This window comes from Nansenia antarctica, assembly GCF_963989245.1.
Source record: "Nansenia antarctica genome assembly, chromosome: 14".
Classification (NCBI taxonomy): domain Eukaryota; kingdom Metazoa; phylum Chordata; class Actinopteri; order Argentiniformes; family Microstomatidae; genus Nansenia; species Nansenia antarctica.
This window is the reverse complement of record NC_137684.1, coordinates 31639814-31666423: the sequence shown is the minus strand read 5'-3', so window position 1 is coordinate 31666423 and position 26610 is coordinate 31639814. Positions and strand designations below refer to the sequence as shown.

The following is a 26610-nucleotide window of genomic DNA, read 5'->3' as shown; positions in this document are numbered from 1 at the left end:
CCCTGTGTGTGTGGTGACCCCCTCTCTGACCCTGTGACCCCCTCTCTGACCCTGTGTGTGAGGTGACCCCCTCTCTGACCCTGTGTGTGAGGTGACCCCCTCTCTGACCCTGTGTGTGTGGTGACCCCCTCTCTGACCCTGTGTGTGAGGTGACCCCCTCCCTCTCTGACCCTGTGTGTGAGGTGACCCCCTCTCTGACCCTGTGTGTGAGGTGACCCCCTCTCTGACCCTGTGACCCCCTCTCTGACCCTGTGTGTGAGGTGACCCCCTCTCTGACCCTGTGTGTGTGGTGACCCCCTCTCTGACCCTGTGTGTGAGGTAACCCCCTCTCTGACCCTGTGTGTGAGGTGACCCCCTCTCTGACCCTGTGTGTGTGGTGACCCCCTCTCTGACCCTGTGTGTGAGGTAACCCCCTCTCTGACCCTGTGTGTGAGGTGACCCCCTCTCTGACCCTGTGTGTGAGGTGACCCCCTCTCTGACCCTGTGTGTGTGGTGACCCCCTCTCTGACCCTGTGTGTGAGGTGACCCCCTCTCTGACCCTGTGTGTGAGGTGACCCCCTCTCTGACCCTGTGTGTGAGGTGACCCCCTCTCTGACCCTGTGTGTGAGGTGACCCCCTCTCTGACCCTGTGTGTGAGGTGACCCCCTCTCTGACCCTGTGTGACCCCCTCTCTGACCCTGTGTGTGAGGTGACCCCCTCTCTGACCCTGTGTGTGAGGTGACCCCCTCTCTGACCCTGTGTGTGTGGTGACCCCCTCTCTGACCCTGTGTGTGAGGTAACCCCCTCTCTGACCCTGTGTGTGAGGTGACCCCCTCTCTGACCCTGTGTGTGAGGTGACCCCCTCTCTGACCCTGTGTGTGTGGTGACCCCCTCTCTGACCCTGTGTGTGAGGTGACCCCCTCTCTGACCCTGTGTGTGAGGTGACCCCCTCTCTGACCCTGTGTGACCCCCTCTCTGACCCTGTGTGTGAGGTGACCCCCTCTCTGACCCTGTGTGTGAGGTGACCCCCTCTCTGACCCTGTGTGTGAGGTGACCCCCTCTCTGACCCTGTGTGACCCCCTCTCTGACCCTGTGTGTGTGGTGACCCCCTCTCTGACCCTGTGTGTGTGGTGACCCCCTCTCTGACCCTGTGTGTGAGGTAACCGTGGTAACCCCCTCTCTGACCCTGTGTGTGAGGTGACCCCCTCTCTGACCCTGTGTGTGAGGTGACCCCCTCTCTGACCCTGTGTGTGAGGTAACCGTGGTAACCCCCTCTCTGACCCTGTGTGTGAGGTGACCCCCTCTCTGACCCTGTGTGTGAGGTGACCCCCTCTCTGACCCTGTGTGTGAGGTGACCCCCTCTCTGACCCTGTGTGTGAGGTGACCCCCTCTCTGACCCTGTGTGTGAGGTGACCCCCTCTCTGACCCTGTGTGTGAGGTGACCCCCTCTCTGACCCTGTGTGTGAGGTGACCCCCTCTCTGACCCTGTGTGTGAGGTGACCCCCTCTCTGACCCTGTGTGTGTGGTGACCCCCTCTCTGACCCTGTGTGTGAGGTGACCCCCTCTCTGACCCTGTGTGTGAGGTGACCCCCTCTCTGACCCTGTGTGACCCCCTCTCTGACCCTGTGTGTGAGGTGACCCCCTCTCTGACCCTGTGTGTGAGGTGACCCCCTCTCTGACCCTGTGTGTGAGGTGACCCCCTCTCTGACCCTGTGTGACCCCCTCTCTGACCCTGTGTGTGTGGTGACCCCCTCTCTGACCCTGTGTGTGAGGTGACCCCCTCTCTGACCCTGTGTGTGAGGTAACCGTGGTAACCCCCTCTCTGACCCTGTGTGTGAGGTGACCCCCTCTCTGACCCTGTGTGTGAGGTGACCCCCTCTCTGACCCTGTGTGTGAGGTAACCGTGGTAACCCCCTCTCTGACCCTGTGTGTGAGGTGACCCCCTCTCTGACCCTGTGTGTGAGGTGACCCCCTCTCTGACCCTGTGTGTGAGGTGACCCCCTCTCTGACCCTGTGACCCCCTCTCTGACCCTGTGTGTGAGGTGACCCCCTCTCTGACCCTGTGTGTGAGGTGACCCCCTCTCTGACCCTGTGTGTGTGGTGACCCCCTCTCTGACCCTGTGTGTGAGGTGACCCCCTCTCTGACCCTGTGACCCCCTCTCTGACCCTGTGTGTGAGGTGACCCCCTCTCTGACCCTGTGTGTGAGGTGACCCCCTCTCTGACCCTGTGTGTGTGGTGACCCCCTCTCTGACCCTGTGTGTGTGGTGACCCCCTCCCTGACCCTGTGTGTGAGGTGACCCCCTCTCTGACCCTGTGTGTGGTAACCGTGGTAACCCCCTCTCTGACCCTGGTTCTGGTTTGTGTCCCAGCTGAACAACCTGGACCCGGAGCTGAAGAACCTGTTTGACATGTGTGGCATCAGCGAGGCCCAGCTGAAGGACAAAGAGACGTCCAAGGTCATCTACGACTTCATCGAGAAGAAGGGAGGGGTGGAGGCTGTGAAGAACGAGCTACGCAGGCAGGGTGAGACACACACACACACACACACACACACATACACATACACGCACACGCACGCACACACACACATTGTGGGCGTGTGTTTGGGGGCGGCTGTGTCTCAGGAAGTAGGTTCAAGCCCCGGCTGGCCACATGTCGAGGTGTCCTTGGGCAAGACACTGAACCCCAAATTGCTCCCAGTGAGCGGGCCGGCGCCTTGCATGGTAGCTTGCCGGCCGTTGTAAAGCTCTTTGGATAAAGGCGCTATATAAGTGCAGTCCGTTTAGCATTTATTACACATACACACGCACAAGGTTTGCTTCAACATCCATGTTCGTTACCTTCAGACTGGTGAGACACATACACACACACACACACACACACACACACACACACACACACACACACACACATGGTTCTAACTTCTCTCCAACTTGGATGAACCTCTGTTGTTGCAGAATGTGTGTTGGTAAAACACTGTGACGGTCTGTACCTCAGAAATGTGAAGGTTTGTGGTTTTAGGAGACAGACTGTTATGATTGCTAGCATGGTTGGTTAACAGGTCTAACGGTATGGTTCACTGGGCGTCCTCTCAAATAGGCAGAGACATTTATAAAATAATCCTAACCCTGTTTACCTCACCCCCGTAACTGACCCTTAAAACAAGTTGAAGTCAATTCAATCAAGTCCTAGGCTGAAAACATGAACTCCGCTCATACAGACTAAAATAGATATTGATTGCTTTCAAATAACTGTCCTTGGACTGCATTCAATTAATAGGCTGTACAAAAGAACCAGAGGGCGACACACACTGTAACACACACACAGAGGGCTACACACACTGTAACACACACACACACAGAGGGCTACACACACTGTAACACACACACAGAGGGCGACACACACTGTAACACACACACAGAGGGCTACACACACTGTAACACACATGCCTACTGCCAGTATAGTCAGAATGGAGAGGAGGAACGTTTTCTTAGTATAACATTTTAGGGTACGGGCGGTTGTCCATAACAACTGCTGCTGTCCCTCTTTGTGACGTTGGTCATTATTGATATATATGTACAATATATATATATATTGGTTATATTATGGTTATAATACATCATACAGGGGGTTATAATACATCTATGTATATACAGTATGTCAGGGTTCCCACGGGTCCTTGGAGTCCTCGAAAGTTTGTGAATTTGAGAGAAAGAAAATCAAGGCCTTAAAAGTTTTTAAAAATAGACATGGGTCATTGAAAGTGCTTGAATTCCTCTCTCTCTCTCTCTCTCTCTCTCTCTCTCAAATTTGTATAAAAAAACATATTTTTTACGTAATTATAGTAGATAAGTCACATTGCTTAACCACATTGCTTAACATTGCTTAAAAACACAGTAACTTTACACATATTTCACAATATATTGTTTCTCTGGTAGAGAAGGCAAGAGACCATCTAGAGTTCACACATTCAAGCCTCTCTTTTTAATTGTTGTCTGTGAGCGGATAGTTCCTATTATATCCATTCTCATCTAGTTCTGTCTCAAACTATGCCGTGTTGGGTCCTTGAAAGGTGCTTGAATGTTTCAGAAGGTGTGGGAACCCTGGTTGAACATCTGATGGATAAATGTCCCTCTCCCCTCGCTAACCTTTTTGAACACAAACATCCTGCTTTGTCTCTCAGTTGATCTGTCCCACGGGGCTGTTTCTGCCTCAGCTGTTTGAACACTTTGAACTTTTGCCTGCATGACCAGAAATAGCTAACCCAGCTAGCTAACCCATGTTGTTGCATCTCTCCCTCCCTCCCTCCCTCCCTCCCTCCCTCTCTCCCCCCTCTTCGTCTGTTCTGTGTATGCAGTCATGCGTTGGCTCTCATAGTTGCATCTGTCACTCACTGAGATTGAGGGTGGTGTTTTTACCTCAGGTGTTTGACTCTTTGAACCTTAACCAATCATAGCAACATAAGTCTCGTGGTTTGGCTTCCGGAGGTCCGTCATAATACTTTTCTTTGTATCTCACTTGTGTATTAATTCCAAGAAATTAGAGCCGACCCGAACATAATTTGTTGTTGAAGTATTGACGTAGAAGGACTAGGAGGGCGATAGGCCTGGATGAACAAACACGGATGACATTGCGTAAAAGCCTGAGGGTGTAACAGTGTCACATATTATCAACAAATTACTTGCATCTGGTGCAGCTACACGTCTATTCAGGGGCACGTCGGCTTCACGTGTTATTGTGCTTGTTCCTACCAAGCGTTATTGTATAATAATGGATGAGGATGTTTTGAAAAAGACACCCAGCTACATTAAGAACTGTCAACTCAGAGAGTCAAGCATTGACTGGTGACTTTAGGGGTGAATGGAGGTTTGGGAGCTAGACTAGGGGGATAGGGAGTTTGACTGCTAGGTGGTTGTGTGGAGGTTTGTCTGTGTGTTGGAGTGAAGTTTGGGATGGCAGCTCTAACTACACTTTAACTTGGGGGGGTTAGGGTTAGGGTTAGGGGGGGGTGCTGCAGGTTGATCTTCATTTGTCATTTAACGGTAACTCAGGGCATCCCTGTCATTTAAACCCTGCTGAATAAAACATGTTGACATGCCTCTCTCTCTCTCTCTCTCTCCCCCTCCCTCTCTCCCCCTCCCTCCCTCTCTCTCTCCCTCTCCCTCCCTCTCCCTCTCTCTCTCTCTCCCTCTCCCTCTCTCCCCCTCCCTCTCTCCCCCTCCCTCTCTCTCTCTCCCCCTCCCTCTCTCTCACAGCTCCACCGCCCCCTCCCTCTCGCGGCGGCCCCCCTCCTCCCCCCCCACCCCCTCCACACCACAGCTCAGGCCCCCCTCCCCCTCCGCCCCCCCCTTCCCGAGGTGGCCGAGGCGCCCCGCCCCCCCCTCCTCCCTCGCGCGCCCCCACCTCCGCCCCCCCGCCCCCGCCCCCCTCCAGACCCGGGAGCCTGGGAGCCCCCCCCCCTCCTCCTCCTCCGCCCCCCACCAGGGGGGGTCACGGCAGCCACCCCCCCCACCACCAGCACCAGCAGCCCCCTGCACCCCCCCCTCCCCCCTCGCACGCCTCCCTAGCCCCCCAGGGCCCCCCGCCCCCCCCTCCCCCTCCCCCTGCCTCCCAGCCCTCCTCACCCCTCCCTCCTCCGCCTCCACCCCCCCCACCGGGACCCCCGCCCCCCTCTGAGCTGGACGGTCTGGGAGGAGGAGGGGGGGAGTCGCCCCCCGGCTCGGGGGGGGGTAAGGGGGCCCTGCTGGACCAGATCCGGGGGGGGGCCCAGCTGAAGAAAGTGGAGCAGAGCAGCAAGCCCCCCGCCCCCCCCCCCACCGTGGGGCGCGACGCGCTGCTGGACCAGATACGGCAGGGCCTGAAGCTCAAGACCGTGAGTACAGAACCAGAACCACCATGTAGCATAGTGAGTAGAGAACCAGAACCACCATGTGATGTAGTGTTGACGTCAGGGTGGACGTAACTGAGTTCCCACGGGTCCTTGAAATCCTTGAAAGTTTGTGAATTTGAGAAAAAGAAATCAAGGTCTTATCAGTGGTGTGCCGTCAGGGCCAGCAAGGCCTTCTCTGCTGGCCTAAACATCATCAGAATATACATTTTATTTAATATATTTTTTCCACAAATATGTATTAATGATTCCCCATAGTCTATTCTCTTCATTTCATAGCTTTCCTCTTGGTTGCGCTGCTTCCAGTCTCCAATTGAGATTTGGAGGGCTGGCCTTTATGTTACAGCTTTTATCCAATCAAAATGTGTTGCTAGGGGGCTCCCAAATCTGCCCGCCTTCACAACAGACGGTGCCGCGAATTCGACCTGTAACTTCACGTTGGAACGAGAAAACCTGTGGCGTTCCTAGTAAACCTACGTAGATGCGAGCAAAATCAACAACGGCGCCTGCTGGAAGGCTCAATCTGATGTCAGCACCCAGCACGTCTTTTGATTGGATACGCACTATTGAGATGCGTAGCAAGGTAATTTGCGTATCTTTATACCGTCTGCAATCAGCTACAATGGCGGAAGGGGGAGAAGAGGCAGATGTGGTGGCAGATCTTAAAACAACGCCATTTTCTAGAAGAACTTTCCAGGAAAAGATAGACATTATCAGAGAACGGCCAACCCCGACTCTTGCGAGCCTTTCTCAGCGGGGAAAAGGGTTTGTCCGGCACTTTCAGATCGCTAACTACGAGCGGTACCCCTGGCTCACAGGCTCCGAAAGGCACTGCAAATTGTACTGCTGGCAATGCCTGAAATCTGAGTGAGACCATGGGGCAGCTTTACAGTTTGGCATGTGTGGCAGTGACCATCCCTGTGTCCACTGCTTCGGTCGAGCGGTCATTCTCGGCCTTAAAGCGAATTAAAACGTATGCCAGAAATGCTACTGGACAGACTCGGCTTTCAGCATTAGCTTCCATGTCAATTGAAAAGCACTTATTGATGGAGCTGAAGCGTACAGATAAACTCTACAACAGAGTAATTGAAGTATTCCTGAGGAAAGAAAGGAGGATGGATTTTGTTTTCAAATGAAGTTGTTTTGGTGAGTACAAAGCATTTTATTTTTTTTTTTATTTGTATATATTTTTGTCATTTTATTTCGTTATTTCATTTTATTTTCGTTTCAATATTAACGAATTAATATATAGGTAATTAAAATTCATTTTATTTTCGTTTCAATATTAACGAATTAATATATAGGTAATTAAAATGACAAATATAGGCTTATAAAATAAATGTTTGATGCGTCTGTTGCAGGTTGCAAGAGATGTGGAGATTACGTGGGTGGCGCACGTGAATCAGCTGTGCAGTAAAAGTACTCAAGGAGACTTGTTGAATTGTTTTGTCACGTTTCTTGACGATAAAAGTGCCTTTTATTTAAAAGTTTTGACAGTATCCAAGCGAAGCGATCTTAAAGATCACACTCTTCATTGTAAATGCGGATTTATTGATTAAAAATGCTTCGGAAATATTAATATAACTCTGTTGTACTTGTCTGATTATGTTAAGGTGATGCAACGCCCGGTTATACTGTGTTTCTGTCTAGTTTCTAGAGCCATGGCGTCATAATGATGGTATTAAGAGGTAGAATAATTCAGGTAGGACTGTGTCGGACATCACTGAAGGCCTAGGTGTGAAATGCACCGCCCGCCACTGGGTCTTATATATATTTTTCAAATAAACATGGGTCATTAAAGGGGCTTGAATTGCCCACTCTCTCTCTCTCTCTAAAAAAAAAATATATATGCAAAAATGTTTTACTTAGCTCATCAACTAGTTCTGTCTCAAACTATGCCGTGTTGGGTCCTTGAATTTAAGGGAATTGAGTCTTGAAAGTCCTCACTGACAGTTGGGATGTGTTTCACTGACAGTTGGGATGTGTTCTCCAGTGTGACAGTTGGGATGTGTTCTCCAGTGTGACAGTTGGGATGTGTTCTCCAGTGTGACAGTTGGGATGTGTTCTCCGGTGTGTCTCTCAGGTTCCAGACGGGCCAGACTCCGCCCCCCCCGCCCCCTCGGCGGGCATCGTCGGGGCGCTGATGGAGGTGATGCAGAAGAGGAGCAAAGCCATCCACTCCTCAGGTACCCGCAGCATACACCCTAACCCCTTAACCACACCCCCACCCTAACCCCTTAACCTACCTTTTACCTTTACACTTCAACCAGGCAACCCAGTAAACAAAGAGTCCAAAAGACGTCCTCAGGGAAGCCGGAATGTGGGCTCAGATGACGTCTTTAGGACGTCTCATGGACTACAGAAGACGATTCTGTAGTCCATAAGACGTCATCTGAACGTCCTAGAAAGACGTCATCTGGACGTCCTAGAAAGACGTCATCTGAACCCACATTCCGGCTTCCCTGAGGACATCTTTTGGACTCTGGGAAAGCTAGCTAAATTGATGGCTAAATGAAGGTTAATCAAGCCTAGTAAACCCATCATATTTAGCCATTGCATAATAACAGTTTCCACTCTCTGGCTGAAATTGAAGTTTCAAATCAACTTCCTGTTGTGTTGACAAATCTTCTCCTGTCGTTTTCCCAGATGACGATGAAGATGATGACGAGGATGAGGACTTTGAGGATGATGACGAATGGGATGACTAGTTAAGTCTCTCCTCCCTCCTCCTCCCCTTCCTCTCCTCCCCTCCTCCTCCCTATAAACAACTGACACTAAAACTGTTCCTAGAAACTTCCAAAACATGACTAAAATTGTAATGTAAATGTTGTATGAATTCGCTGTATATTTATTGTTGCCTTTTCTTTTTGCTTTATTTTTTATTAATCTGTGCAATACCTCATTCATTTAATCTGTAAAGTTTTGTCACACGCCCTCTGTAAAGTATCTGGTTACACTTTCCTGGGACTGTATCATAGGACGCACTTAACACTGTTCAAAGCACGACATAGTGAGGTTATAAACTGACACAGCTGATTAGGTTAGACGTGTCACACCTGGTAATGTTGGTGACATGACGAGCTTGGCCTGACCACCGCTAGATGTGGTACAACAGTGCAAGGTAGCCTGGGTAAGATAATATCAGGTGGACAATGTCACCTGCTATGTCATGCTTATGACAGCCTAAAGACAACAATGTCACCTGCTAGGCCATGCTTATGACAGCCTAGAGACAGCAGTGGGTTTAAGTCGTAGGGATTAACCGTGTGCAGTTGTTGGGATATATTTGTGTCGGTGTGTTCCTCTGAATGTTATTACGTTCCTGGTCCGTACAGAAAGGGAGGTGTGTGTATGTGAAGGGCGGGCTCCTCTTGTGTTGTGATCATTGGTTAATTGCAAGATAACACTATTTTCTTACCCTACTTTTTCTGTACCTTGGATTTTCTTATTGAAATCTTAGCACAGTTATTTTTCATAACGAGTCCACTTATTAAAACGAGACCCCGGGTGACTCACGTTGATGTTCTCCATGCTTGTATATTCCAGGATGTTATATTTTTGCACAAATTGGAAAATGGAATTCACTACAAGAGTATAGAGTCATAGTTGTGTTATATAAGTGTGGTAGTGAAGAAAACAAGATGGCCGTCTCCTCCAGAGGAGGGGGTGTGTTTACGCTGTCATTCAACGGCTCGCAGCCCAGATGATTCTCTTCCTGTTGCATCTGGGAACTTCCATTGGTTAGAATCATGATTGACACTATAATATACAGAAGACTCACACACACACACACACACACACTGAAATAAGGTCATTTGGGTATTGTGGTGGTTTGTTCATATTTTCCTTTGTTAATTTGTGTATCTATTTACAATTCCTAAACATTTGTCATTCCTGAATTGAGCAGAATATCCATTCATCAGCATTAGAGATGCAGATATGGTCAGTGTTCATATCAAGGCGCAGACGGAATGATTCTGTAAATGCCTCCCTGCAAAATCAAATCATGAACCAAAATCGGCATTTGCAAGAATGAACCAGAGATGTTGTTGGTTTGACTCATAAATGCTTTCCAGATGATAATAATGCCTATGAACTTCCATGATGCGGTATGTACTGTACAGAGAATGATGGATGCTGTTTTAACTGTTATTGTCTGTCTGAATTTCTACCATCCTCCACTGAGGCTGTTGCTGCATTAAGAAACCCGTAATACTGACATCAAACCTTCAGAATGGTTTGGGGAAAAAAGCAATGAAAATACTAAATTGTTTACTTAAATAAATGTTAATATTTACAGAGCCTGTGTCATGGTTTCTGTTTTCAACGATATGACACCTGATCTGTTTGTTCGCTTCTTCCTTGGTTTCTATTAAGGTGTTCTCACTAGAACATTAGAGTGTGTTCTCACTAGAACATTAGGGTGTTCTCACTAGAACATTAGGGTGTGTTCTCACTAGAACATTAGGGGGTGTTCTCACTAGAACATTAGAGTGTTCTCACTAGAACATTAGGGTGTGTTCTCACTAGAACATTAGGGTGTGTTCTCACTACAACATTAGAGTGTTCTCACTACAACATTAGGGTGTGTTCTCACTAGAACATTAGGGTGTGTTCTCACTAGAACATTAGGGTGTGTTCTCACTAGAACATTAGGGTGTGTTCTCACTAGAACATTAGGGTGTGTTCTCACTAGAACATTAGGGGGTGTTCTCACTAGAACATTAGAGTGTTCTCACTAGAACATTTGCTTCACTTGGAATCAGAGTTTTGGATAAAGTTCGCTTTGCTCTGTGTTGTTTGGAGCTGTGAGAATGCGCATTCGAAGTCGCTCTCGGAGCAAACAACCAACACATGCTCCGCCTGAAAAGCAGGTTTCGCTCCGGTTAGAAACGACGCATCGAGGCAGTCCATAGGAAAACAACAGCGCATTCTTGTTGATCTGGATAAGAGAGGGAAGAACGGGCAATTTTAACATTTTCTGACCAATCAACTACCACGTCTGTTGCTTCGATTGCGTATGTTACTTCGTTTACATAAAGGGCTGTGAGAACGCAAATCAGATAAATAATTTATGCAACAATGTTGCAATCTCATCAACTTGCTCCGGGTCCTGATTCAGACTTTCATGTGAGAACATGACCTCAGTCTTGGAATACTCCAGCATACTTGTTGCTATGGACCTATCGCTAAGCCACGCCCTAAAATAGAAATTGTCCAATCATATCACAGCAACTCGGACAAACAACTCGCTAACATCTGATGGTGAAAAGCTTCTATAGCAGGGGTGGGCAATTCATTTTACAATGGGCCAGGACTATTGTGGAGGACCGGACCAGTAGACTGAACCAGTAGACTGAACCAGTAGGCTGAACCAGTAGACTGAACCAGTAGACTGAACCAGTAGGCTGAACCAGTAGACTGAACCAGTAGGCTGAACCAGTAGGCTGAACCAGTAGACTGAACCAGTAGACTGAACCAGTAGACAAACTTATAACATAATGTACAGAACATGTGTATCATATTACAATCACAGTCACCTTTATTAAACTGTTAAATCATATCCGATTCCCTTTGCAAGCCATTAAATCAATAACATTATTATCAAACGTACATTCTGTTAAATGTAATTACGTCACACACATGCAGAGACTGAAGGACAACTTGTGTTTGTGTTTTAATAAGCCAGACAGCCAGTCTGCTACCTAACCATCACCATTCTAAAGCTCTGGGACCTGGACTAGACTGATTATTAATGTGATCAATGGATCTGATCAATCCAAGTGAATTTAATTGTCTGAACATCCTCAATTTCACTCTGTACACACCCAGTATTAATTACACTCAAAATCCTCCAAATACTTATACATACAATAATAACTAGCTAATAATGAAAATACAGTATGTTGAGAGCATCTGGTTTATAATAATGTGAACACCCAGAGAAGTCAAACAGTCTCATATAGAGTCATATGTTCTTATGAGGCTGGAGAGGCTGGGCTGTATCTGACATTGCTGCTGCATATTCACATCTAGCAGACACACTGAGAGCACAAACTATATGATAACAAACCATAACCAGGTCAGAAATTACTCTGTGTGGGGAAATATACCATAATATTTCCTAATGAGTGACAACAGATAAAGATGAATCTAAATGCTTATTTTACTGCTTGGTCAGTCAGAGTGATTGACAGGAGAGATGGTCAGAGGGGCAGAGTTTTTACCACCCTTATTCAGGCCAGGAAAGAAGACTGGATAGAGTTTCTCAGTGAAGGTGCAGCCAGTGAAAGAGTAGATCAGAGACCTGGCCTCCACATCATAAAAGGAGACCTGGCCCTCCTCATAATCCACAAACACCCCCACCTTCTGGGGCTTCTCTCTCAGGGACAGGGGGACCCGGGGGTCAGCAGCTGCCCAGTACTTATTTCCATTCCTCAACCTTACAGTCCAGTATCCATTCCTAGGGCTCAGTGTGATACTCCCCTTCCTGTTGATGGACTCTCTGGCCACTCCTACAGCCCACTCAGTCTTCTCCTTCACCTCCACTTCATAGTAAAACCTCCCTGAGGAGAAACCCTCCTTTCCTAAAACATTGGCACACAGGGAAAACCTCCCTATGTTATCAGGGAGATTCTTTCTTGTGTTTCCTAATCTAACTTGTTTCCCATCCTCAGACAGAATGAGATTGGGATGTGCTGTATCAGGGTCCAGAGTCACGTCCACTGCATACTGCTGACTTCTCTTCAGCTTGACTTCAGGCAGCTTCTCCATCTCTGTATTCAGCATCTCCTCCAGCTCAGACAGAACTCTCCTCACAGGCTCGACATTCAGATCACTGTGAACCCTGACCTCAGACCAGTCCTTGGTGTGTGGAGGGGTGGACAGGGAAGGGAAGCTCTGGAGGAGGTGGAGGTGGTCCTCAGTGTGTGAGAGCTGCTCCAGCTCAGTGCTTCTCCTCTGTAGCTCAGTGATTTCCTGCTCCAGCTCTTTAATCAGCCCTTCAGCCCGCCTCTCTGCTGCTTTCTGCTTCTCCTCGATCACGTCAAGGAGCTCAGCCTGGCCTCTCTTCATGGAGTCCACCAGAGCAGTGAAGACCTGTACGCTGTCTGCTTTCTCTCTCTGTGCATCTTTCTTACTAAGATCTACTGAGTGTTTGATCTCTGAAACCTTCTGCAGTCGCTCCTGGATCATCTGCTGAACATCTGCCTCTGTCTTCCCCAGCTGAGCCTTCCTCTCTCCATACTCCTCCTCTATGGGGACGGTGTCATGGGTCTTGTGGTCTGTTTTCATGCACAGCAAACACACACACATTTCATCACTCCTACAGAACAGCTCCAGGAGTCTGTTGTGCTTCTTACACATCCTGTCTTCCAGGTTCTCCACAGGGTCGATCAGCTTGTGTCTCTTTAAGGCTGCGACTCTCTGATGAGGCTCCAGGTGAGTCTCACAGTAAGAGGTCAGACACACCAGGCAGGACTTCAGAGCCTTGAGCTTCGTCCCAGTGCAGACGTCACAAGGCACTTGTCCAGGTTCGACAGGGGACTCATCTTCAGCCCTGACTCTCGTTGTCTTGAATTTCTCTACGACCTCTCTAAGCGTTGTGTTGACGCGAAGCTCAGGTCTTCTATAGAACGTTTCCTTACACAACGGACACAGACACGATTCACTGGTGTCCCAGTACTTTCTGATACAGGCCATGCAGAAGTTGTGTCCACATGGAGTAGAGACAGGGTCAGTGAACACATCCAGACAGATGGAACACAGGAACTGCTCCTCAGACAGGAGACTGCTGGAGGAAGCCATATCTAGAGAGACCAGAGGTGACACCATAAAGCATTTCCTGGAATCAATCAGATCTCGATAGTTTCAGCTATGGAGCTGTCAAGACTGTCTTATGGGATTATACAGCAACCAATAATTATAACATTATTCTACATCACATAGAAAATAGTCCTTCAAACAAATCAATACGTTTTACATGCTGAACTGTCTATAAACCAAACTGGTAGAGACTACACAATAGTTTATCTTGACATTGTAAGTCTCTCAACTCACCTGTCTGTGATTCTGTGAGAGTGTGATAGATGTCTCTGTCCTTTATACTGTATGTGTGATAGGTGTCTCTGTCCTTTCTACTGTATGTGTGATAGATGTCTGTTTGAGGACGATATCTAACAAGTTTGAGAGAGTCTGCCCTTGTCCACGATACACTTTATGTCTCTACACAGTTTAGTTTCATTTCAGCTGCCTGACGTTGAGATGCTCCTCCCCTCCCAGTACAGCTCTCCTTCCTGGAACAGAGTTAACCCTTTACAGGCTGCTCTGTTTCTAACATGTGGTTTTACAGACACGCTCTTCTTACCTGTCATTTCCAATCACCATATTGTTCCCAGCAGTGGTGGACTCAGGCTGTTTGAAGGGCAGGGGGGGCGAAAAGAAAAAAAATGCACCTACTGCACAACATGGGACCCCATCAGTGCACATGGTCAAGTTTAGACCATTGGAAGGGCAGCCAATAGGCCACATCCTCTAATCTTGCCACTCAAAAGGGCACTTTAGTGCGACGTTTTTCAACTGTGGGGGCACATGGTCAAGTTTAGACCATTGGAGGGGCACCAATAGGGAACATCCTCTCATTTTCGCCACTCAAAAAGGCATTTTTGCCACTCAAAAGGGCACTTAAGCGAGACGTTTTTCAACCGTGGGGGCACCAGGAGGGGCGGTCGCCCCCCCTGCCCCCCCTGAGTCCGCCAGTGGTTCCCAGTCAGTATAAACTGTAATCAGAATAATATTTGTGATCAGGGGCCTCATTTATAGAAAGTACTTTGGATCAAATTTTGATCTTACCCGTGTCGTACGTAGAAAACCACGTCAACGTAGTGATTTATACAATTTCAACGTGAGTCAATTTGACCGTGGAAACTATCGTAGCTCTACGTCGGGTATTGACCTTGCGTACGCACATTACCTACTGGTTATGCAGAGTTATTACAGGCATGTGAGCCGCACTGCCTACTGTAATTCATGTGAAGTGAACGTGACTCGTAATAAAATTAACGATGTTGTTATCAGCTGAGAAAATTAGTTTAATTCCAGATTTAAAGGGAACTGATGTTTATGATTGTATTTCAGTCTTCCTTTATATTCCTACGGAGCTGTCTATCTCCCCTTCAACATGCCTAATGCGCTAAATTATACTGGATTGTTCTCCGGAGAACGCGAGGTCAATACCCGACGTAGAGCTACGATCGTTTCCACGGTCAGATTGACTCACGTTGAAATTGTAGAAATCACTACGTTGACGTGGTTTTCTACGTACGACACTGGTAAGATCAAAATTTGATCCAAAGTACTTTCTATGAATGAGACCCCAGGTCTTGTTAAAAACCCAACACTCTGCATCTTTCTCTGTTTAACGTGAGCTGACATTTTCTCCTCAGCATCTCTCCGACTGCACATTACAGTGAAGATGTGTAACACAGTCACGCACGTGTAACCGGCTCGGTCTGTCTCGAGTCGACTACCTGCGTTGTGTTCTGTGCTGACCGATGACAGGACGCTGATGTGTACTTTAGGCACTTTTAATCTGTACAATGTACACAAAAATAATGTTGGAACGAAACATCAAAACATGTAGGTGTCTTCTCAGCACGAGTCAACCTCTCTCCGTCTTAAAGAATATAGACTGAGTTCAGTGCCATTGAACATTGAACAAAAGAAAACATTTCAACACATTACATTTTGAACCTGGTATTGGGAGTAGCAACATACCTGTACAATGTACACAAAAATAATGTTGGAACGAAACATCAAAACATGTAGGTGTCTTCTCAGCACGAGTCAACCTAGCACAAAAGAAACATTTCAGCTAACTGACACGGAGAACAGTGACGAGCGCTAGCATACAGAAAAATGAACCACGAGGTTAGCTAAATTAAAGTCTCTAAAACGCTCAAAACACCAATGTTTTCGATACAACATGACAGAATTTATGTGCACTCATCCTTAAAATGCATGTACAACTTCTCATGTGCACTCAAATTAAAGTTATGATAGATAGATTATAAGTTACATTGCACTGCTGTAGACACGTACCTCTCTCCGTCTTATAGAATATAGACTGAGAGAGAAACGCGGAAAATGCAACCTATAGCCACCACTGTCCTCTAGGGGCGCAACTACACACAAATCTCCCAATACCTACAAACTACAATGAACAATACCAGATTTTGGTTAAATAAAACTTACCTAACCACAAAATATCAAATGAAAGGTTACAAAAATATCACTCATCCTTAACCTGTTACACACGCACATACGCACATACGTAAATTGAAAATAAAAATTGTCGCCTTCAAAATAAAAGCAATGCAATTGTACTGGACGCATTGCCTACACTCATTTACATGTTATTTCTATTATTATGATTTCTTTTTACCTCACACAGGGCCGGCCAGGGACAGCCAGGGCCGCATGCAATGCCCAGATCTGCTCTAGACAACATATTCTTGTCATCTTTAAAAAAAATAAAAAAAATAAAAAAATAAGAAAAATCTATTACTTGCTGTGGTAAATCAGAAATGTGAACTCCCGCCTTTGTAAGTAATTGAATGTCATTCAGTCACGGTCGGTCAGTCAGTCACTGTCAGTGAAGCGTTGTTTGTTTGTTTGTCTGTTTGTTTGTTTGTTTGTCTGAGTTTTCCAAGGGGGGCGTGGCTTAGCGATAGGTCCATTGTACTAAAGAGCATTTCTAGTGGCTGTTTAAGCATACTGCAGAGATGCCCTCTTACTCCTATTATGTTTCCATATGTTACAAAGATTCTCACTGGTTTAGTTCAGATTAGTGTAGCTTTGATATAAGATATGACCTCATGTTTTAAACTATTTCACATTCACATTCTTTAACATGTTTTGATTGACAGAATAGCAATTATCTTTCCTCTTTCTGTCTCTTCTCTATACCCAGCCTGCTCTATTCTAAGCACGCGTTTCACATCCCCAGAGCACTCCATTTATTTTCATTTCTTGAGTCCATTCCACCCTTTCCGAGTGTCAGACATGCTGCTGTCATAACATGCCACAGTTTCTCATTGTGGGTTCCTCTTATGTTCCGAGTGTAGGATGTCGTTCTCCACTATAAGAACATTTCCATATATGACATTTCATTGAAAGGGCTTTTGATGATATGAACAAGAGAGAGAGAGAGAGAGAGAGAGAGAGAGGGAGAGAGAGAGAGAGAGAGGCCCCTCATTACTGAGAGGTTATTATTATATATTGTGGGACGGTTGTTGTGCAGGAGGTAGAGCCTCAGTCTAATGATCGCAAGGTTGGGAGATCGGTGGTTCGAGCCCCGGCTGGCCACATGTCGAAGTGTCCTTGGGCAAGACACTGAACCCCAAATTGCTCCCAGTGAGCGGGCCGGCGCCTTGCATGGTAGCTTGCCGCCATTGGTGTGTGAATGTGTGTGTGAATGGGTGAATGAGAGGCCGTTGTAAAGCGCTTTGGATAAAGGCGCTATATAAGTGCAGTCCATTTTATTCTATGAGAGACCCCTCTTGAGAGAAACGTTTGCTTTGGACAGTTGCAAAATGAATTTAGGGAATCGGGAACAAGTCCAAGACACTCCCAAAGCAGCCGGCCAGGAGTAGAAGAGGTTCGGGTACAGATGCTAGGCTAATATGTTCTCATTTAGCTTGTTTTGGCCCCACAACCCTAGATGTAGACAGTTGGTAGTTGTAGTTCTTTTCTAGATTTAGACAGTTGGTAGTTGTAGTTCTTTTCTGAACAGGTGTTTGATGGGATGTGTGACAGACAACTTGATGAACACTAATGAGCTCATGAAGCCGACTGCAGGCTCAGATCTGTTTAGTGATTTGCTACAAAGAACTTAGATGAAGCAGCTACTCTGGGTTGGACATGCACATGGGCGTCTCCACACCCTCCTGAAGTTAACATCATGTCGGTCTTACAATTACATTTACATGTTTGACATTTAGCAGACGCCTTTATCCAAAGCGACTTACAACCAATACATTTGTCTAGGTAAGTGAATCATCTATCCATCAGTCATCGCAAGAAAAAGTAATCTGCTTTTTTATATATAAAGTAGAGAAACTACAGGAGCGTGAAGGAGATGGAGAGGTTTCAGGGACAGTTCCAGGTCTTCAGTACTGAAACACCAATACTTCCATTGATAAATTGTCCCCATCCATAATGCAATGAACAGTTAGGGTCCAGTTTATTTCACAGCACAAGAGAAACATATTTACATGTCACACACTGTAACAAAATACAATCATATATGCAAAGAAATTATGTCAATTCTGGTTGGAATTTTCCCAATCATTAAGTTATAAGGTAATGCATTATGAACTCTCTCATTAATATCATCTGTTGTTTTCATATTTAGCCCAAAGGTGGTCATAATGATTAATCTCTTCAACAAAAATACAGTAGAAAGTGGGTGAGTGTTTGTGAAGAACTGTTCTTGATCGAGTATACGAACGACACCATCACGATGGACTCTGTGTGTGGGTCACCTGAAAGGAGAGAGAGGGCGTTGGTGGTTGATTGGCAGATCAACAGATGTCCTACTGACAGATAACATCTACCCATCTGCTCAATAAGTGGATAAGTATGGAGATATTTTAAGCCCGAGAGAGAGAGAGAGAGAGAGAGAGAGAGAGAGAGAGAGAGAGAGAGAGAGAGAGAGAGAGAGAGAGAGAGAGAGAGAGAGAGAGAGAGAGAGAGAGAGAGAGAGAGAGAGAGAGAGAGACAGTTGGGATGGTGAGAGAGACAGCACGGCATTCCAGAAGTAGTTAGTTAGGAGTGATGATTTGATGATGATTTGATGGAGGTCAGTTGGAGTGCAGGGATGCCCACATACCCAGCCTGTTATATAATGTGTTATGTTTTTCCATGAGAATGGGTGATCCCTACTGCACTGTACACACAACCACTCTTGTTCACTATTATTGTGCTGAAAATATGTACGTATGTATATGAGAGTAATACAAAATAAACATGTTAAATGCTTTTTGAACACAACCATGTGAGCATGGTACATGCGATATTGTGTCAGTGACTTGTTTTTTTTGTAACTTGAATCCTTCAATTATCCTACAATCATCCTAATCTCACAGTTCATCCCCAGATCAAACTTTCCACAACCCTCCTATCATTCTGTGTGTGTCAGTATCGTTACTATTTAGTTTTTTAATCAAGAAATGTAATGTTTTGATTCTAGTGTGAAATGTATAACTATATATTATCATTCTGTATTTAACAGCTGAAAGCCTTCTGATGAACATGTACTTCAGTTAGTTTGATCTGTTAGCAAACTCTCCATGTCTGCATCAGGGCTCAAAGCCATCAGTCTTATTGAGTCAGGGTTGAAAATGTCTAGCTATAATAATATATAATAATTGCATTAAGACGGAAAGTTTCCCTGCATTGTGGGGGCTGTCATTTAATGATGCCGTTGTTCCAGAGAGAAAGTTGAACTCGTCTATGCCTATCTATCTATACATAACACCCAGTTATGATTCAGTGTTCTTTTTTAGTCGACTCGGTTCGACATGGGATATGCAATTAAAATTGATTCAATCTCACACCAGACTAGAGGAAACTTCACTGGGTGAGAGGAGGAATAAGCAATCTAACACCCAGGGGAAAGCTGTGAACTTTCCAGTCAAGCTAAGTAGCTAAGATCTGAACACTGCAGACAGGCGAATAAGTGAAGAGTGAAAAGAGTGAAGTGGGTGATGTGGATGAGTTTTTATAAGCTGGGGTGGGGTGGGGTGGGGTTCCAGGTGTGATTGAAGGGTTTCAGCCAATAGCATAGGCAAGGGGCCATATCCCAATATCCCACAGTGAGAAAAAATAAGTATTCTACAACATACAGTGCCACAAAGCTGAGAATTTCTACTTAAACGTCATTGTAATCGTTCTATTTCAAACCCAAACTTATGGAGTATAGAGCCAAAAGAAGATCGCTTACGCAGGGCATTGTATCTCAGATTGATTCGTTAGAAATTATGTACTTAGATATAGATAATGTTTTTTGTGATAGGTAAGCAAATGTTGCAGTCCCACTCATATTTTTTTCTCTCTATTGTGACAGTAGACAGTAGAGACATGACAGGAAGGATGGGTGAGAGAGAGAGAAGGGATGACATGCAGGATGTGTCCGCGGCCGGAATCGAACCGGGAACCCTGCGGTTACATGGTCAACGCTTAGTCCGCTACGCCCCATATGCTTACCGATTTGAGTGACCTGACGCTGCTTCCACGGATGGCTTCCATCAGGTCATCACGACCGGACTTCTTAGGGGCCAGCGGCCGGGACGAGTCATTTTTCTTTTTCTGCAAAGACGGCTTCAAGGCGTTCCTCAGCTCCTTGAGGATGTCAGAGCTCTCTCTCTCGTTGGCGCCGTTCTTCCCCCTCTTGGATTTGGGTTTCTTCTTTTCGTCTTTTTGGCCTTTTGGGCCATTCGACCCTTCCTGCTGTTTAATCATCTCTGCCACCTTCCTGGTTGGCTTAGGCTTCTCAACCCTGACTCCAGGGAGAGGTGGCGGAGGCGGCGGAGGGAGGGGGGTGTTGTTTTGGGTTTGGTCGTTCCTCAGAAGTGTTGGAAGTGTCCCCCCAGGTGACTTTCTGGGTGAGATATTTGCAGAAGAAGACGATCCTGACTGCTTGGGTTGGGCTTCCAGTTGGCTTTGCTGCTCCCTCTGTTGCTGCAGCCTCCTCTGCCTCTGCCGGTCCTGGTTGCGGGTCAGGATGCTGGTGGCCGTCATCCTGGGCCCTGATAGGTCGAACTGGTAGCCCAGCTTCAGCAGGGTGGTGTTCTCCCTCAGCAGCCGCACCATCTCCATCTCCACCTGGCCGCCGCAGATGTGCCTCTGGTTGTGGAAGCGGAGCTCCTCCAGGGTTGCGTTCTGCTGGAGCGACGCCAGCAGGTCCAAGATGCCTCTGCCGGACACGAAGTTAGACTCGATGTTGAGGTTGGTGATGCGCCGGTTCTCCCGGAGCATCTTGGAGACGGCGAAGGCGACCCGGTCGTCGGCGTGAGTGTTGGCCAGGCTGAAGACCCGGACGTGAGTGTTGCTGCTCAAGGCTTCGGCGAAACGCACCAAGGTCTCCTGGGAGAGGTCCTCGATGTTGTTGAGGTTGACCTCGCTCATGGCGGGGTCGTCGTTAGAGATCATCTCCAGGGCCTCGTCGATCACGATGGGGTTCCCGCACGGTCTGTCTGGGGTCACGTTGAGGTTGTGATCCTCTGAGGTTCTTGGAAGTCCTCCGACAACGTTCTGCTCGTGTCTAGCAGACGTCGGCAGCATAGGCTCCTGTTTGCACTCATCCTTCTTCTCCTCTTCATCATCATCCTTAGTTAGACCGTCCTCATCCTTGTCTTGGCTCTCTCCTCCTCCATGTTGCCGTTTGTTTTCCTCTTCGTTGACCTCGGACTCTTTGACGTCACGTTTTGTCACACGTTCCTCTTCAGTCTTATCAGGCCGTCCCTCCTCTATGCTGTCCTACGGGACATAACAGGATGGAAAAAAAGGTTGTGCCCCAACATTCCTCAGCCAAGACTCTTAATGAGGAATACTATGGGCAGAGATATGTGCCACTAGAAACTGAATTTGAATTACTGACATTTGAATACTTTAATTTTTAAAAATGAATCATTTGAATTTTTATTGTTTAACTTGAATAACTGAATTGAAAAACTGAATCTGAGTAGCATAATTTGAAAATGAATTTATTTGCTTTGAAACCATTCAGTACAATACAAATTCAAATTATGTGATTCAAATAAAAATAAAAATAATTAAAGTATTCAAATTGAGCAATTCAAATGTCAGTAATTCAAATTCAGTTTCTAGTGGCACATACTGTATCTCTGCCCATAGAATACCACCAGCTGGGATTTCTGACAATATATTTAGATTCTAGATATCAAAACAACATAGTACAATTTGTGCAAATTCCGCCCATAATTTGAGCTGTAATAATGAACTGATATGGTACATTGTTTAATGCATGTTGTTTTCATTTACCTTTGTAAGAATTTACATGTCAAATCAATTTGTTTTCAGCTGGAACCAATTGAATAAGTTGTTAGATGTTAGGTTTTCCAAGTGCTCTGAAGTGCCACAACAAAACCTAATGATCCTGTGTTGTCTGGAAGCATCAAACAGCGATGTTTGCTCTCCTCTCTCACCTGTCGGCTCTCCTCTCTCACCTGTCGGCTCTCCTCTCTCACCTGTTCGGGACATGACTCCTCCAGCAGTTTGCAGGTCTCGTCCTCCCAGTACCTCAGCAGCGCCTCTCTGCTGTAGACGCCCACGGGGGTCTTAGTGGTCTGGTCTCTCTGCCGCAGCCCGATGGGGACGTGGTCGTCTGGGTCGAGGTCCGCCAGCTCCTGGAGCTCCTCAGGGGTCAGGGTGGCCAGCAGCTCGTCCTCGTCCAGAACCTCGTACTTCCCCAGCTCAGCACGGTACCCAAAGGTACTCATGATGGAACTTAGGGTTAGGGTTATGGACTCTTCTATCTCTGGTTGGGTCCTTCCTGACTGAATCCTACAGTCACCTACTTTAACAAGGCTAACACTGGAGGAATGGTAGGCGCTAGAGCTAGACGTGAGTGTCTAGCTCTAACAATTATATTGTGGAAGGAGGATGGAAACAGTCTGAGAGAGAGAGAGAGAGATAGAGAGAGAGAGAGACAGAGAGAGACAGAGAGAGATAGAGAGACAGAGAGAGAGAGAGAGACAGAGAGAGAGACAGAGACAGAGAGAGAGAGAGAGACAGAGAGAGAGATAGCAGAAGAGAGAGTCTCCGTTCATCTAATTTCCCCAGCTGCCAGATGATCCTTAAAGGGAGGGGGACATGGAACTAAGTGCTGCCAAATATGTTCTTGTCTTTTTTTAGGGTGCGAGAGAGAGAGAGAGAGAGACAGAGAGAGAGAGAGAGAGAGAGAGAGAGAGACAGAGAGAGAGAGAGAGAGAGAGAGAGAGAGAGAGTGGCTGTAGAGTTAACAGGAGGAATGCTGCCAGCCCACTTAGTGGCTGTGAGGAGACCTCTCATCAGTCTGTGCCCAGGAAGAGAGAAGAGACCAGCGAAGCCTCAGGGAGACATGAGAGATGAACCTCTAAACAGCAGTTACATAACGTGTCAACAAGCAGCACAGGTTCATTCATCTGACAGAACACTTGTTACCCAGAGGAGAAGGACGCGTCAGACAGGAACAACTGACGTCGGTGGTCGCTGTGTAACAAGATAAACACAACTTAGAGATCAACAAGAGACAAAACAAGAATGAGAGGGAAGGAGAACAGAGAGAAGGAGAGGAGGGATAGCACTGTAGCACTGTTTTAACCAGTGGCTCACCCAGTATCAGGTTTATTATGGGTCTGTTGTCAATACAAGAGGTTGCAATAACTATAGGAGTCTGTCACCATGGAGTCAGGTTGTGTCCCATGGCTGTGGTTTGGTTTAAGTGGCATAATTGGACAGAGACATTCTTTTAAATCCACTGTAACTCTGACCTGTAACCTGGTGCATAGTTGGGCTTAATCTTTGAACGCAGTACCGCGAGAATCCAACAGATGGCAGAATAGAGACCTATAGTCACCTGTTCTAGAGACCTGTTCTGACATCTAATTGCTCCAACATGGTTATCAGGATCAGCTGCGATTAAAACAAATGTGAAAATGGTAAACAAGCCCAGAACGTTTTCTGTCCCCATTCTTTGCTGTTTTAGCGGTTAAGGTAAGAATATCACATTTCTTACTGATATCCAACATGAGTATCTAGTTGTTTGAAGCAACTCATAATTACTTTATATTTCAGGATGTATTTTATAGTCAAAATCGTGTCAGAAAGTGTGTATCAAATGTGGTACTGCAGGTATGTAGGTACTAGGTCCTATGTTAACCCATTCATGAAAATATTGAGAGAAAAAAATGTTTTAAATGTTTCTAAAGGTTCAATATAGTTGCAATTATATAATAATAATAATAATAATAATAATAATAATAATAATAATATGCAATTATTTCCTGGTTCAGGCGTTATAGGGTTAACCCGTGGCTCACCTCACCTAGTATTAGGTTTATTATTGTTCTGTTGTCAATACCTACAGGAGTCTGTCACCATGGAGTCAGGTTGTGTCACATGGCTGTGGGTTGAGTTAAGTGACATAATTGGACAGAGACATTCTTCTAAATCCTCTGTAAGTCTGACCTGTAACCTGGCGCATAGCTGGGCTTAAACCTTTGACCTCCACTGTTCTCCTTTGCCACATGAACATGGAGAGGGGTTTGAGGTACAAACCTTGTAAATCAACTATGCATGACTGCTAACTGCTAGACACTGAATTTAGATGTAATAAGCTCATGAGGTAAATGTATATGTTCATACAAAGGCTACACAGCAGCAGGATGATGATCATCATAATGCCAATGACTCACTAAATTAGACGCAATTATGTTACGAGGCCGAGAATTTGAATAGAATGTCTTTCACAAGTTATTTAGTGTATTTACAAAAGCAAACAGGAGGGTAACTAAGTTAGCAGCACCCTCTAGTGGGAGGTAATGGTGGTGCTTGGAGGCATCAGAGAAACCTTCTGTAAGCTCAGATGAAGCTCTTCCTGTAGTTGGTACAGCAGAGTGTGTTCTTAGCTGCTCTGGTTTCCTAATCTTGACTAAATGTCAAATGATTCGACTACTTCCTGGTTTATTTGTGTGTGAGCTGCCTTTATTTATTCGTCAGTTATCTGATTAGAGTCAGATGTAGATTAGAGTCAGATGTAGATTAGAGTCAGATGTAGTGACTGAGGTGTTTTGTCACATAGAGGTCAGAGGGAAAGCATTGCCAGGTTGGAGAACGTGTTTGATGTTTGTGTTGTTGATTTAATTGATTCTTAGTAGATTGAGTAGAACTTATGAAGCACAAAGAGCTTAAATCAACTGACTCTAAAGAGGCCTTTTATTCAGCAGAGTCACAGCAGCTCAGAGAGAAAGTAGCAGACAAAAAGCTCCTTCCTGTCAGAGGGGAAAGCGTTTTATATCAGTTTCCTGCCTGATGAAGTCACTGCTCTTGCTGGACCAATCAGAATCTTCTGCGCCACAGTTCTTGGCACATCTCTTACAGGAAGGGAAGGCCTTCCTTCAGTGCTGGATTCCCCAGTATGTAGAGAGACTTCAGTTCTCAGTATGATATAAAACTACAACATTTGCACACAGGGTTGGCATCGGTCCCTTAGGGTAGGGTGTCAGAGCAACCCAGTAAACAGAGTCCATAAGACGTCCTAAAGACGTCATCTGAAGCCACATTCCGGCTTCCCTGAGGACGTCTTTTGGACTCTTTGTTTACTGGGAATAAAGAACTTCAAACCGTGTGCATTGGATCACCAGGGGGGAGAAGATGTAGGACTTGGGGGGCGGGGGGCTTGGGGGCGTCCCTTATTTCTCCAACCCTGTTAGCACAGCCAGGCCATGAGGTTGTTATATTTAGAGATGACCGCCCTCACTGTCTGTCACTGCAGGAATGTGGGTCATGTTGTAGGTCATGCTGCTGTGGTGTTTCATATCAACAATCACATGTGCTCAGTCATCAATGTGAACCACAATGTTGTTATGGACCTATCGCTAAGCCACGGCCCCTTTGAAAACTCGGACAAACAAACAAACAAACAAACAAACAAACAAACAAATAAACAACGCCTCACTGACAGTGACTGAATGACATTCAATGACTTACAATGGCGGGAGTTGGCAAATTTCTGATTTCTGATTTACCACAGCAAGTAATAGACATGTTTTTTTTAAAGATGACAAGAATATTTAGTCTAGAAGCTTTTCACCATCAGATATTAGCGAGTTGTTTGTCCGAGTTTTCTGCCTGTAGTGACTTTTGTTGTGATATGATTGGACAATTTCTATTTTGGGGCGTGGCTTAGCGATAGGTCCATTGCATTTTTATCAACATAACATCTATTAGAGAGCATCTAGACAGTTGTCAGATACAGTAGAAAATATGACATTGGAAATATCACCATGCTCTGAGTCTGAACGCATTAAAAACTGAAACTAACCAAACTGTGAAATAAAGACATTGTTTATTAGGATCCTGGCTAGCTGCTTCCTGTGTGACCACTAGTCTTCTGTTCCTGAGGTCCACAAACTACAGACAGTTTATAAAACGTTCACCAGACAAGAAGCACAACTCTTGGCCCAGACACTTGTGATCTCCTCCACTTCTTCTACCATTATGACTGCCAATGGCCCCTGGACATGTTTCTTGCGATGACTGACGGATAGATGATTCACTTACTTAGACACATGTGTGCTTTGGATAAAGGTGTCTCCTAAATGCCTAAAATGTCAAATGTAGATGTTTAATGTTACAACAACTAGCCTATAACAAAGAAGAATGATAATGATGAACATGGAACACAGCATCCCATTAGAAATGGACTTATGTATTTTATTAAAATATAATTATTCTAATTATGAAATATAATCTTACCCTTGATCCCAGTGACCGCATTTTCAAGTTTCTTCAGTTTGTCACTGAATTGTATTTAAATAACGATCACCCTGGTGAAATGATACCCTCTACCTCTAATGATACCTTGTGGGAATGTGGGTTCAGATGACGTCTTTCTAGGACGTCCAGATGACGTCTTTAGGACGTCTTAAGACGATTCTGTAGTCCATAAGACGTCTGAAAG

General features: G+C 46.0%; 3 protein-coding genes across 3 annotated transcripts in view; 1 reads left to right on the top strand and 2 right to left on the bottom strand.

Moving 5' to 3' along the window:
* wasla (WASP like actin nucleation promoting factor a) overlaps window positions 1-10106 on the top strand; it is a gene marked incomplete at its 5' end in the record, with an annotated part of 28161 nt that extends 18055 nt beyond the window's left edge. The window contains 4 exons of the mRNA XM_080545281.1: window positions 2350-2503; window positions 5236-5852; window positions 7951-8053; window positions 8514-10106. Of these exons, the coding sequence (XP_080401407.1) occupies window positions 2350-2503; window positions 5236-5852; window positions 7951-8053; window positions 8514-8575 (936 nt within the window). The 3' untranslated portion in view covers window positions 8576-10106. The remainder of the gene's footprint in view (window positions 1-2349; window positions 2504-5235; window positions 5853-7950; window positions 8054-8513) is intronic.
* A 1938-nt stretch (window positions 10107-12044) lies between these two features.
* Window positions 12045-13673, bottom strand: LOC308170396 (E3 ubiquitin-protein ligase TRIM39-like; the record flags this gene model as incomplete). Its single annotated transcript, XM_080545188.1, has 1 exon — window positions 12045-13673. One exon carries the CDS (start codon window positions 13671-13673, stop codon window positions 12045-12047), a length of 1629 nt encoding a protein of 542 aa, XP_080401314.1.
* A 6432-nt stretch (window positions 13674-20105) lies between these two features.
* lmod2a (leiomodin 2 (cardiac) a) lies at window positions 20106-22387 on the bottom strand (the record flags this gene model as incomplete). The annotated part of the gene is made up of 2 exons (XM_080544806.1): window positions 20106-21404; window positions 22136-22387. The coding sequence occupies 2 exons, from the start codon at window positions 22385-22387 to the stop codon at window positions 20106-20108; spliced, it is 1551 nt and encodes a 516-aa protein (XP_080400932.1).
* Between the last annotated feature and the right edge of the window lie 4223 nt (window positions 22388-26610).